At 39.0% G+C, this 14878-nt stretch overlaps 1 protein-coding gene across 4 annotated transcripts; it reads left to right on the top strand.

Moving 5' to 3' along the window:
* Positions 1-140: 140 nt before the first annotated feature.
* Stat92E (Signal transducer and transcription activator Stat92E) lies at positions 141-14000 on the top strand. Of its 4 annotated transcripts, none has more exons than XM_011143924.3 (10): positions 141-497; positions 2798-2946; positions 3433-3589; positions 3689-4026; positions 4177-4320; positions 4441-4903; positions 5084-5756; positions 5873-6028; positions 6144-6378; positions 10274-14000. In XM_011143924.3, exons 2-10 carry the CDS (start codon positions 2819-2821, stop codon positions 10443-10445), a joined length of 2466 nt encoding a protein of 821 aa, XP_011142226.1. In that variant the 5' UTR covers positions 141-497; positions 2798-2818; the 3' UTR covers positions 10446-14000. The 4 variants fall into 4 exon arrangements, with proteins under 4 accessions (XP_011142226.1, XP_011142228.1, XP_011142229.1 ...); XM_011143926.3 differs by lacking the exon at positions 10274-14000 and adding an exon at positions 7746-8697; XM_011143927.3 differs by lacking the exon at positions 10274-14000 and adding an exon at positions 6465-7401.
* The last annotated feature ends 878 nt before the right edge of the window (positions 14001-14878 follow it).

The following is a 14878-nucleotide window of genomic DNA, read 5'->3' as shown; positions in this document are numbered from 1 at the left end:
GGTTGGAGCACGGTTTATCGATAAATCACTGCAGCGCGATCCCATGCGCCGAACGCACACCGCGCATGCTCCGTGCGCTCACGTGACGTCCACCATCATCCGGTCGCCCCCCCACGCGCCATTTACGGTATCAAATTCCCGGAATTCCTCGCCCGCGCCGCGTCACTACGTCGTCGCCCGGGCTACTCGTCGTCCGTCCGTCGGCTCAGTAGCGGCCGAGAAAGCGGATTGGGGGAGGACGAGAGCGGTATTATTGATGCGAGCGCTGCTGCGATTACTGCATGTTTAGTCGGCGGCGGCGAGGAGAACGCGCGTTAGCGATCCCCACGAAGGCCGTTGTTGCTGGTACCGACGGCGGACACGACGGTGACGAGAAGAGGCGCAAGGAGGCGTCGTCGCTGGGGAAGGGGGAAGCGGTAATCGCGCCGTGTTGCGTCGTACATCTCGCGGACGTAGGTACCTCGAAGCCGACAGCAGCAGCGGTAGCAACACAGCAGGTGAGTAGATTCCGCACGAGACAACGCATATTTATTCGCCTCGTCGCTTGTGCTCCTCTCTCTCTCTCTCTCTCTCTCTCTCTCTCTCTCTCTCTCTCTCGCGCGCTCTCTTTCTCTCTCTCTCTCTCTCCCTCTCTCTCTCTCTCTCTCCCTCCCTCTCTCTCTCTCTCTCTCTCTTTCTCTCTGTCTTTCTCTCTCGCTCTCGCGCTCTCCCTTCTCGTTCTCCTTCATTCCCGCGGTCTTATCTATTTACGCGTTACATCGCGCGCTACACACATTAGCCGAGCAGCGATCTTTCACGCTCATGCCGCCTCTTCGTATTTTCGTCTCTCTTTCTCTCTCTCTCCTTTCTCTTTCTCTCTCTTTCTCTCTCTCTCTCTCTCTTTCTGCTTGCTCGTCTATCAGGCGGGCGAATTGTGTCGCTGGCGAACCAAAGTATATCCTGAGGTTTTTAGCTTATGCTTTTTGTGTTCTTTCTCTCTCTCTCTCTCTCTCTCTCTCTCTCTCTCTCTCTGTTTCGAGACTGCATCTCGCAGCAGGTACATGTCGCGCAATACTCGGGTGAATTTTTCTCTCGCTCGCTCGCTCGCTCGCTCGCTCATCCACCCGTCCGCGCCGCACTTTGCGCCGCGGCTTATCGTCCGTGATACGCCGTGTTTCGCGAGATCGCGCGCGCTCAAAAATGCGCCAAGTATGTAAATACTCAGAGATTATAGGCCCTGTGCTCCAGGGATTTCGATTGCTCGTATGTTATCGATTGCTCGATTAGAAGAAAATTTGAGTTCCTGCCTCTGCGCTAGATTCATGTGCGTCGGGGATATTCACGCATAATTCGCATTTTGCAAGTGCAGACGGAAATCGATACTTCAACCTTGATAGAGATTCAAGCGATTTTGTTCCGTCGTCATATCAACGATTACGTTCTAAACTTCAAGCGGTGTAGTAAGCTTCCGTTATTTGTATGTACTTGATGTTATTGATAGATATCTATAAGACATGTTGCGACCAAACAACATAGCGCGCGATCGTTACATCAATTATACATTCGATATGTTGAAGGCATATTAATTATGCCGGAAAGCTGTTATTATTGTTACTTTGGAAATAAATTGTATTTTTCGTATATTGTGTCTCGCCATATTGACTTTGATATCGTAATTTTTTTTTAGAAAAATTATGTTCTTATACCGTGGGAAAGTTATGGAAGATTATCTCGGTATTCGGATGCTGAAATTGATTTTTCTAGGAGTAGTCTCACATAAGAGTGGTCTTGGAATTTTGTGATTTGAGTTTTTTGGAGCGATGCCCAGATAATGGCCAAAAGAATTTCAATACCTTTCCTTTATCCCTACAAAATTCGGGACATATCCGGTATCCGGTAAAAGGAAAATTTATCTTCTGGAAATTATTGAAGAAATTTACCCAAGAGATACAGACGCGTTGTGACAAAGTTCTATGAAAAGAAAATAATTGAGTTGCAAGTAAAAACAATGGAAAAAAAAGCAATTTTTCATTCATTAATTGTCCGCTGATTTCCATTGATTAAAGGTTGAAACTGAAAGACTGAATATTCAACATTTCAAAATCTGCTTTAAGGTACATGAAGAGAGACTTGACCTTCTGATAATATCTGACAAGTATTGACATGTTGAAATGCTCTATTGTGGTTCAGAAGATTGCCCAAAGTCATACATAACTTGAAGCAATATCCTCTGACTGCTTTTTCAGCCTAGTTTAAATTTTATATTTGTGTGAAATTCTGGTAGAATAAGTTCAACAAACTATTTTTGAAATATATGTCCTCCAAAAAATTAGAAAAAAAATTTACATAAAATGTTCCAATTATGAATCCAAGATTGAATCATAATTCAGAAAATTAATGTAGTAAAAAGCTATTTGTAGACATAGCATGTATTAACAATCTGAAATAACAAGGGGAATGTTGAATTTTATGACAAAAAAGGACTACAAACACATTATTCAGCTTGACTTCCTACCATTCAGTTCACATGCTTATTTTGTTTAGCTGGATCTAAACATTTTTTTTTTTTTAAGATTTTTCCCTTTTCTACTTCCTTGTAATCTTTCTCTTTTTTTCCTCGTATCCAAAATTCCCATATTCTCATCTTATTGCTAATCTCAGCTTCCACTTGTGAAAGGCTTTATCCATATATTCATATTTATACGTCGGTGATGTAATTATGCTTATCATCATGAGAAGAGATTGAATAATTCTTAGTGTAAGATACACTAAGGAATAGAATGTCTAGTGAATTTAAGTATTTTCTATTTTTTACCAGGAAATAAAAGTATCATAAAAAATGTCCCTGTGGGCAAAGTCCCAGCAGTTGCCAAATGAGGCATTAAAGCAAGTGCATGCTATGTATGGTGATCATTTCCCGATTGAAGTGAGGCACTTTTTATCATCATGGATAGAAGAAAAAATGTGGCGAGTATACCATATAAATTTTTAGTCTATTCGAATCTAATCATTTGCGTAGACAAGACTGCAGATATCATATAAGCCTTAATATTTGCTAGGGTTCCCTACAATTTTCAAATTTGCATGCATGTATGGTTGAAAATTGTACAATACCATAGATATGATATGAAGGCATAATTCCTGAATAACACCTTAATATTTATATGTATTAATACTTATTATATATTCTTATAAAGGCATAATTTATTCAACGCTCCAGGACAGATCCTCTCAAACGTAAAATCGGTACAAATACAATTTACTAGCACTTCTTAGTAAATTGTATTTTAATTGTAAATTTTTTCCAACCTTTTATGACGTGTAAGTGTAAAAAGTTGCACAAATAACCCTAGTTGTAATGTTAAGGCATAAGTACATGTGACTCCTGACGTACAGACGTCCGCAAACAATCAATATTTATAACAAACAATTATAACACTTGATTGACCTTAGGCCGGACATAGATCCAGATAATCCACAGCACGAGCAATATGTAACCAATTTTGTCGAGTCCATGATACACGAATTGGAGTCAAAAGCGGCGACTTTCACCTCAGACGACTTCTTTATAACAAGGATAAAATTGACTGAAGCTGCTAAATCGTTCCGTGTGAGTGTGCCTTTATGTCGTGTACTGTGTGTGTTTTAATTGAATCAGTAAAAATGACTATCCAGGCTATATGTCTATTGCTCCTTTTTGGAATTGCAGCACAAGTATCTGCAAAATCCAGCAGCCTTGTTTAAGATAATTAAGCATTGCTTGGCCTTGGAAATGAAGTATGTGCAACAAGTCGAGGGAAGTTTAGGCACACCACTACCAAACATACCTAGTAACAGATTGATCATGCCGGTGGACATAATACAGCAGCTTACCGCGCTGCGCCAGAAGGCACTTGATTGCGCGGACGACATACGAAAAATGGAGCATGAACAGGAGAGCTTCGCGCTCAGTTATCACGAGTGCACGAAGCTGAACGCGCAAATGCAACATCTCGTTACGCAGCCGCAGAGTCAGCAGAATTTCGACGTCGATAAGAAGATCAGGAGGTAAAATAATGACTTGCGAACGACGTGATTGTTTCTCGCTGTATACATTGTATATTATAATGAGATACATTGTATATTATAATGAGATATATTGTATATTATAATGAGATACATTGTATATTATAATAAGATATCGTTCTTTTTACACAGGCAACGAGAACAGCAGGAGCAGATTCTGAATCATAAATTGGCTGGCCTGATGCAAACGCGTCTGCTGCTAGCCGACAAGTTGAAAGAGATCATCAGCAAGTTGGGCAACTTACAATCAAGAATCCTCGATGACGAACTTATCAGGTAAGATCATCGATCCCACTTCTTTCAGGTGGCATAAGTAGCGATATTTAAGAAGAAGACAGAAATTGCGTCCAGGGAGGAAAATTTCGAGCGCGTTCATTTTACTTTTTTGGTTCTCAGATGGAAAAGGGATCAGCAGCTATCAGGCAACGGCATACAATTCGTCAATAATTTGGACTCCATTCAGGAATGGTGCGAGGGTCTTGCCGAAATAATTTGGCTGACGCGACAACAAATTAAAGAGGCGGAACTCATGAAGCAGAAGCTGATGTTCAACACGACAGCGATGCAAGATCCGTTCCCAGCGTTAAATTCACAAATCACACAGCTGCTCAGCTCCCTGGTGACGAGCACCTTCATCATTGAGAAACAGCCTCCGCAAGTGATGAAAACTAATACTCGTTTTACGAGCACGGTGCGTCTCCTCGTCGGTGGCAAGTTGAACGTGCACATGACGCCGCCGCAAGTCAGGGTATACATAGTCAGTGAAACGCAGGCGAACGCTTTGTTGAAAAGCGACAAGATGAAGAACGACAACAGCGGCGAGATTTTGAACAACACCGGCACAATGGAGTACCATCAGGTTTGCGAGAATATTAACAGTCGATTTGCGTCAACTTAATGACGAAATGAGTGAAATAGATTGTCGTGGGTCGCATTTTCGCGCTTAAGAAATATCTCCGCTCTATTTTTGTTTTATTAATTCTACTATTATTTTTATTAATTAATTAATTTTTATTATTTAATTCGACGCCGTTTACAGACAACCAGACAACTCTCGGTGAGCTTCCGCAACATGCAGCTGAAGAAGATCAAACGAGCGGAGAAGAAAGGTACAGAGTCCGTGATGGACGAAAAGTTCTCGCTGCTGTTCCAATCGCAATTCAGCGTCGGCGGCGGCGAATTGGTGTTCCAAGTGTGGACGTTGAGTTTACCAGTAGTCGTGATTGTTCACGGCAACCAAGAACCCCATGCTTGGGCTACTGTCACCTGGGACAATGCATTCGCTGAGCCTGGCAGAGTACCATTCGCCGTGCCGGACAAAGTACCATGGCCTCAGGTCGCGGATGCTTTGAATGTAAAATTTCTCTCGGCGACTGGTCGTTCACTGATGGATGAGAATTTGCGATTCCTTGCGGAAAAGGCTTTCCGGGGCAGTAACTCGAATGGGCAAGATTACACCAACATGTTATTGTCCTGGGCACAATTTTGTAAGGAACCGCTTCCCGAAAGAAACTTCACTTTTTGGGAGTGGTTCTACGCCGTCATGAAGTTGACCAGAGAACATCTACGCGGCCCGTGGTCCGACGGTGTTATCCTCGGCTTCGTCAGGAAGAAGCAGGCGGAAGAGATGTTGTCGAACTGCACGCCCGGGACATTCCTGATGCGTTTTTCCGACTCGGAACTCGGCGGTATCACTATCGCATGGGTCGCAGGTAAAGTAGTCGAGACAGAGAAAAGAGAGAAAAGAAAGAGTGAGGTGGTGTGTGAGAAAGATAACTCACCGGATTATTTTTATGCGACTTCAATCTCCCATATTTCTGCGCTTCAGATCAAAATGATGTCTTCATGCTCCAGCCGTTCACGAGCAAGGACTTCGCTATACGATGCTTGGCAGACCGCGTTAACGACTTGCAATACTTACTGTTCCTCTATCCGGAATACACCAAAGATCAGGCTTTCTCCAAATATTATACACCATTTAACGGTAGGTGCAAAGCAACTTTATCGTATATAATTCAGCGAAATGGAATCACACGTTGTTATTTACTCTGATAAAGAGTCGATAGTGACGAGTTCGTAATAATCACCGATTTCTGCAGACAACCAAGCCACGTCGACAAATGGATACGTCAAGCCCCTCTTGGTGACACACGTGCCAGGTTGGAGTGCCCCCGGTCTCGGCAATCAAACGCCGTCTCATTCCTCCGTGGTGGGAGTTGGCGGGAACGGTCAAGGCGGCCCAGGTGGAAGTTACCCGGCAACACCGTCAACTGTGTTTCAACCACACAGTCCTGACCCGTCTGTGACACGAGACACACCTTCTACAGCTTCAAGGTCAGTTGCATGGATGTGATATCATCATCTTGTCAAAGGCAATCGTGATGTTTTCGCTAATTGAGAGATTACAATGAATATCGCAGTTGAAGATGTGCATCCTCGCGCGGAAGTGCGTTTTCGTTCGGTGTTTCGTTATCCACTCGAAAAAGGAAACAAATCTCAAATTATGCAGACGTGAAATTATACGATACGCAGACGAGAGATGGTACGGCACTTTTGAAGAAAGAAATGGCTGATATAAGCTCTAATGCAGTTATTAGTGTACATAGTTTATGAGAAATAAATGCCGTACGTTTCGATGTTTAAACTATTAGATAATTTTCTTATATAAAATCAACATCATGAACACATTATCAACCGTGCGAATTACACCTCATTATATAATAAAATCTTAAGATAATAGTGAAACATCGAAATATGTGATGTAAGATGCAATAGCGTGATGTGATTCCTCATTACACGAAATTTGTGGATTATATAAAATTGGAAAACACGCTGTTTATCATCAAGACAACATGACGACCGATATGATGATATTAAAATTTTCCATTTCTTATTTTTATCACGAGAAATCGCTTCCTCGTTTATCGGACACCCTGTATAATGGTGTATAAACATATCGTTTTTTGTGAGCGAAGTTTTGTGAAGCGAAGTGATAATCAAAAAATTTGAGGCCTTCTTTTTATAAATTATAAATATTACATGCGAACGCACTGTATAAATAAGTACGGATCATGAATCGAGAAATATATGCGATACATAATTTTTAATGGTGTTGGAAAAGATGACTATTCATTATTTCGTCGTAATTTTGACTTCAGCAATCATGGTTTATATTAGAGAAGTGGAAGTCGAAGACAATAATGTGTGAGCCTATGTTAAAGCCTGTAATCGTGGAATTCTAAGTCCACCGAAATAACAGACATTCCTAGCAGCTCACATATTGCATATCTTCTGAATCCTGTTGTTGGATCATTGTCAGTATTTTTTTTATTTCTTTTTTAAATTTTTTTTAGAACTCCGTCTTTTGACATAAATTTTTGTTTATAAATACATTTTTACAGGGCATTTAATTTTATAATTGTACTTAGTAAGTTGTTAGAAAGAAAAACGTAATGTAACATATATTTAAACGGAATGAATATGCAATTCGTTTGATAACTGCCTATTGGAAGGTACTGGCTGGTCGAAATACATTCTAAACAATGCAATTATTTCTCACGAATAGCAATAATTGCGTATGAAGATTATTTATGAAAAAAATGAACATAATATTAATGTCGATCGCATTAAGTCGATCGTTTCTTCATTATTTTTTATCGCTTTTTTTCTTTTTTTTTCATAAAATCATCATCTTGTCAAAGGCAATCGTGATGTTTTCGCTAATTGAGAGACTACAATGGATATCGTAGTTGAAGATGTGCATCCTCTAATGCAGTTATTAGTGTACGTAGTTTATGAGAAATATATGCCGTACGTTTCTAACTATATCATAAAATGTATGTAAACTATATTATAAAATGTATTTAATACCCCAGTATCCTCATCCAATAGTAGCAGTAATTTGTTAGTAATTTGTAAACTTAGTATTAAACAGAAACACAATCTAATCGCCCGTCATAGAATATTTCTTTTGTCGCGCTTGTAAATTTGTGTTTCTTTATCTCTCTTATAAACATATATTATGTAATCACTTCATAAAAAGTAACAAAGATATCATATATTATTATGATATAGTAAATATATCATATATAAATATCATACATAACATTTAGGGGATCCACCTCAAATGGTCTTGACGTTGACATATATTATAGAACCCTTCTGAGTAGCATTCAAGAGATTTTAGTCTTCGCTCATTGTTTATTAAAAAATTATTAACAAAAGAAATTTCATAAATAGAGCCTATCTTTCCGACACAGTGTACATTAAGAAAAAATGTTAAAATTATGTTAAATATTAGTATAAATGAGCGGGGCAGACTTCGTTTCTGTCCCTATATCCATTTCCCGAAAAGAACTTAATCTATATCTTAACTTTATCTAATTCAAATTATTATATTTTCACATATTGTTATGTTGAAAAGGTCCTCTTAGGACCACAACGCCTAACTGTGTGCAAAAATGTAACTTTTTTTCTTCTGATTTAGTGATAAATCACCGTGCCTTCAGTTTACTTCGAGATATATTCAGCTATATGGCAACAAAGATATAATAATTTAAGTTAAGTTAGATTAAGTTAGGTTTTTTCGGCTCATATATACTATTTAACACATCTTAATGTATATGTTAAATGGAGAGATAGGCTCTTTTTATGAAACTTTTGTTAATAACTTTTTAATATATAATAAGCGACAGTTCGAATCTCTTGAATGTTACTCAGGAGAATAAATTCTATAATATATATCAATAGTAAAGACCATTGGGTGGATGAAAAACGTTATATTTGCTAATAATATTAATATTAAATAATAATATATATTTTCTTTCAGTTGTGTTTATTATATCTTTTTCTATTTGGTATTAAAAGTTACTTGATATTAAACGAACAAGTTATAACTTTTTAATGATTTTGTCATGATATTTTTGTGCGGTTGATAAGGGAAGTAAAATAATATATATATATATATATATGAGTGCCTTCAAACTGTAAGTATACATGACAGTATACATTTTTTTGTCCTGGTGTCATAATTGCGTATATTAGGACAATTTCTATTTCCTTTGATTTTGCAAACTTATAAGTGAGATGAAGAAATGCGAAGATGCGTAAATTTGCAAACGCGACAGGAGGTATGTATTACTCTAAGACCAACGATTATGTTTCTGTCGTCGGACGAAGCGCTTCTAGCCTATGGATTCGTGTTTCATATCTCACTTGCGGACCACAGAGGAAACCTAGAGAAGAAAAGGATAGCAAATAAAGATAAAGGAACATTAACGTATAATCGATTTTTCCGACACTGCCAAGTTTTTTACGATTCACTTTTCTAGCGCAACGGCTTATCCATGGCTTTGACATAGCTTTTGTATCATGAACCTATGCGTATTAGCACGTAGCATTATATGTATATAAGATATAAGCGTAAACATTTGCGTGTCGAAAAGATGGTTGCGTGCAACGAGACATATACTATAATGTAGTTATGTACCCACGCGTAAGAGAGAAAGGATTATTGCCGTTTGAATGGAGAGAGAGAGAGAGAGAGAGAGAGAGAGAGAGAGAGAGAGAGAGAGAGAGAGAAGCAAAGGCCAGAGACAAGCCGGTACAACCACAATGTGAAAGTTTCAATACTACCCTACAAAACGCAGCTCCAATCACTCTAGCAACGCAGCTGGCAATTGAACGTTTTTAACGCTGTCTAACTCGCGAATTAGTTGCGACTCGTGTTGTTTCTCGCCCGTTCCCGTTACCTGTGCGACACGCGAGATATCGTCCGAATGAGTGCGAAGATTAACAAAAAAAAATAATAATAATAACATCCTTTCGATGATTGTTGTATCGAATTGCAAAGAGAGTCAATGCGAAGGAACTCTGTCGCGATACGTATCTAATTCCATCTTTTTCCAAAGATTTCGGAGGGAGACAAGTGACCGATCTACAGAGTTGGCGGACTCTTGTGGTTGTCTTGTACCTTTTGCCGTGTTGTACCGGCTATTCCGGCTGATAAAGAAACAAGAAATCGGTCACTCGCACACTTTTGAGAAAGAAACGAGACAAGTTACGCGTTCAGACCTAAAAGTAAACAGCAAAAAAAAGAAAAATGAGAATGAGGTGTACACGCGGTGGTTGGCCCGCAAGAAAGTATAGAGCAATTTAAGCGGTGCAATATCGCAGCTAATTTGACACCGAGCATTGCCAGTGATTGGGGTTGTGTTTTGCTTTGTGGTAGCTATGCACCTGGTCTCGGCCAGTCGGGTGTTGGACGACCAAGCTCGGACGTGGACTATGTGGAGCTGATGAGTCAGAACGAGCTGACATCAATTGATGAAAATCTCAACTTGGACCACTTAAACAACTTCAGCTTCTCCGAGTTCATGCAGTCGTATAACAAACCACAATAATAGGTACGTTCAAGTGTTGTTGTCGTCGTCGTCGTCGTCGTCGTCGTTGCTGCCGGTTGTCGGCGACGATCGTTGGCGATCGCTGGCGATGGCGATCACCACCAAACCCTTCTTCGATCTCTGACGGTTCATCTGGTGCATACATATACACAGAAAGTAAGCAACGGACGCGATCCGTGGATTGTTATGTTTAACGGGGGAGGGACGCATGTGTCGCGTCGGCCGCATACGCTTATCCGGCGACAGTACACACGATTACTTACCTAGAAAAGAAGCGTTTATGATGCGTATGCGACGAGCGGCATATGAGAGCGCATTGCGTCTGAGATAGTCTGTGACGACGTGTCGTCTTCGCACGAATCGCGGAGAGATCTCGTTGCTTTCGAAGGAAGAATGTGCAATTCGTGTGAGGAGAAATCATCGTTGTCGTACGTTTGTGTCACTCTCGTCTATTGTCATCATCAGTTTATTTGTTGACACCACACAACGGTCGTAACAACGTGTTGAGCCTCTTAGCGTTCGACATCGTGCCGGTGAATTTGATGTTTGCGACGATGTCGCGCTTTTCGCTATTTTTCAAACGAGACAATGCAAAGAGACCCGGAGCGCCGTAATGCTTAATTCCACATCGCAGAGATATTATATCTTATAAAATATAGTATATTACGCGAAAGTTACGCGAAATATGGTATATTGTATCTTATAAAATATGGTACGGGTATTACATTTTGTAGGATATGTAAAAATAATAAGTGTGAGAAGCTTCTCTCGTCAAGTTTTTTGAGCAGTGAGAAGAAGGAAAAGCTCGAGTGTACAAGTTGAAAGAAAGGATAGAAAGGTCTCTGGCGCTAAATTAGAAAATACGAATGAACGACAAGATCATGTGAATACGAGAACAAATAATATGAATATAAATAAGAATTATTCGCTGTCTGAATGTTAAGCATCGAGTGTGACTCGTGTCGATTATATTGATTATATATTACGGATGTTATTGATGCATATAACGCTGCGATCGGAGATGAATTTAATCGATTCGAATTTTATGATTATTGGAAATCGTAGAGAATTTTGTTTAACGATTTGTTATGTAGCTTTAAAATAATATCCCCGTGCAGTGACACCAAACTCGTCGAAATTTCTTCGTCTTTCGCAAGCTGTTTGTACTTTTTTGTTTATTTAATTAAACGAGCGAGTAATGCTCGCGCCTTTTACTATTGTAACTCGCGAGTTTATTAGAGTTAATTGGACTTTTTGTCGACTCTTCGTTCTCCTTAGAGTTCCCGTAATATGAATTTTGTTAACCCCTTGCGCTGTGTGATTCGCAAGTCGCAGCAGCACGTGCCGAAGTCGGTGGTGAAGTTGCAAAGCTGTAATGCCCGGTTCACATCAAATCGCAAGTCACAGAACGCAAATCGCAGACGCGGCACATTGACCGCGAAACACGAGTAAAAATTGAACAACGAGTCTTACTTGTGCTTTCTATGTTTGGCCCGCAAAACGCACGACCAGTCTTACTGGTGTTTCTTATATTTGGTCCGATGTACTACGCGCACCACAAGCCTGACTCGTGTTTCTTCTTATGTTTGGTCCGCGAAGCATATCACGTGTCTCGCACGATATATTAGGACATTGTATTATAGGGCAAGGGGTTAAGCTAAAGCTTAATATTATGGTTCCAGGCGTAATGTCAGCTTTAGCCCAGATTCTTGTAAGATACGATAAACACTTAGTACAAAAGCTCATAGCTCGTAGCTCATCATTTATGATATACGAAACGCTTAAAAGAAAAAAAAAACATATGTAATGATAAATTTGTATATTGCATGTTTCAGAGTAATAGTACGACTAATACAACATTGTAGAAATTATATTACGAACATATAGCAATTATTTTTGTTAACCAGTTTAGATCGTTTTAGAGAGAATTTTAAAGAATTATTATAAAACATGTTTTCTTTTTTGTTCTTTCTCTTCCTTTTCGTGTGCACCAACCGACGGGGTGGCTTTTTGAACGTTACGCGATGTGTAATTAGATCGCTCTGATATTTTCCAACTACGTGCGCGTTCGTCGAAATGAATCCAAACGGAGAATACCAATAAACTGAGCGCGCGCTCGTCAATATTAACGTACAATTAGCACGGTGACAGATTGCCGATACGACGAGGCACGTCGTTCCCGCTTCTTTGAACGAGTCGATAAATAATAAATCAATAATACGTACGAGTGGAAAATTCTGCGATGACTCACTTGCATCTTAAATAGCCGTCGTTATTAAGTTACTCCGCCGATTGGTGTGTGCGCTATACGTACCGTTTTATAATTACACATTGATTTTCTCGCGTCTTTAGAGATTCTAGACAAAGGGAGGTGCTGTTACTTCTATTGTATGAATTTTGAGATATACAGTTTAAGGATTAACATTATACAACGATGATAAAAGTAGAGATTCATCGAGGAGAGATTATGAGAGTACAATGCGACGTAGAAAATGGACAATCATCTTCATACGTGCGAGCGTACCGTGCCGCCTAGTCAAATTGCCATTGAGTGTCTTTTCAGATATCGAGGATTGTAAGCGTAAATGGAGGAGGAGGAGGAGGTTTATTAAAATCGTTCTATTGCGTGTTCAATTCTGAGTTGTACCTATGATAAGAAAATCGAAAAGAGGATGAGTACGCACACGCGAATTACGTGTATTCGTAGCGGCGTACGATCGAGATGGTCTAAAAAGTATGTGCCTTACAATTCTTAGACTTTGGTCTTCAATTCTTCGGGGACTTCCGGAAATACTTCGACGATGAGATTAGGTATACGTTTTTTTACTACTCTCTCTCTCTTCCTTCTTTCTTCTTTCTAATCTTAGCTTTCGTCTCGTGATAAAGTTTAGTTATACTTCGAGAGTGTTTATATATACACACACACATACACACACACACACATGAATACATATGTATAGATTTATTGAGAGATGATTCGTTCGTGTATAAAAGTTTACTTTTATCGTTTAAGTTTAGGATACTTATAGTTTCTTCTTTCTTTTTCTCTTTTTTTTAACGGAGCAAGAGGAAGAATGCGAAACGCGAGAGTTCGTCCTGGGGGACTTGATTAACGTGCGCACGACACGTACACACCCGCATACATTGTAAAATTAATTACTATTACGGTGCTCCATTCCCTCCCCTGTGTCTGTGTCTTATGTATGTATTATTAAGAGGAGAAAAAAAAATCTATCGATTGTATACATATGTAAAACACCGTTAAATGTACACTGGATTTCGTCGCGAGTAGGAGCGCACATAGCGTTGTCTCTCCTCTTATATTTATCATTATAAGATATATATGAGACCGCCAACATCGTTTGGTGGAAATACGAGCTAGTATTAGCTATTGATCTTTTTATCAAAGATTAGAGTTTATTTTATTACCAAGGATGATTTTACGGCCCGTAAGAGACGCTCGTGCTCGGTCTATTTACTGTAACCGTTAAGCGTAGTATAATAAGTGTAATATAACACGCATGTTTACGCGCAATAAAATTGATTGTAAATCAACACGTTCGTCGTATGCATTGCCACCAAAGCTCATTCGGCGACTGCGATTCACAATGAACATTCTCAGGCATGATCCGATCTTTTTTTATTTAGTATACACCCAAAAAGAAAGTAATTTCAGAACAAGTGGAATCATCTCTAAATTTTAGAGGATTTTATTCTTGTATATGGCCTCAAGAAAATTCCTCTAAGATTAAGAGGAAAATGTTATATATACAAATTATTCTTACAGTTAGTGGGATTATATGTTATATGCATAATGCAAATCTTATTGATTTTAATAGAAATTTCCTCTTATATACAAATTATTTAAACTTTTTTTAAGAGGATTATTATTTATTCTTACTGTACTTTGTTCTTACTGGTTATGCTAGTTAATTTGAAAAAATTATATATATAGCGAAAAGTAATATATATATATATATATATAGAAAGAGATGTATTTCTGGCTCCAGTTCTACAATAAGTAGGTACGAATGAAACAAGGTCATCATAACAAATATATTCCAGTCAGTTATGTTACGGACTTCATAGCTTTAAAGATGTTCATCGTAACCAATTGTATGAAACATGATTAAAAGAAAGAATATATTATTCAACTTCTTGCAATAGATTATAAACTATATTTGGCCAAATATGAGTAAATTATCTTCGTTATATGTTATACAGCAACGCACATACCTTTTTGAAAAAGCATTCCAAATATTCTGACCCATGAGCATATGGTTATTTTTTCGTTCATGCCTGGAGGTAGAGCATGACTGAACAAAAGAAGCCGATATTAAAAAATCAACGTATTCCTCTTCATATAAGAGGAAAATTAATTGATACAAGAGGAAATCCTCTTGAAATAAGAGGAAAAGTTAGAATGATATCTA

Source organism: Harpegnathos saltator, unplaced genomic scaffold (genome assembly GCF_003227715.2).
Source record: "Harpegnathos saltator strain DR-91 unplaced genomic scaffold, Hsal_v8.6 scaffold676, whole genome shotgun sequence".
NCBI classification, from domain to species: Eukaryota; Metazoa; Arthropoda; class Insecta; order Hymenoptera; family Formicidae; genus Harpegnathos; species Harpegnathos saltator.
This window is presented reverse-complemented; position numbering and strand designations above follow the sequence as displayed.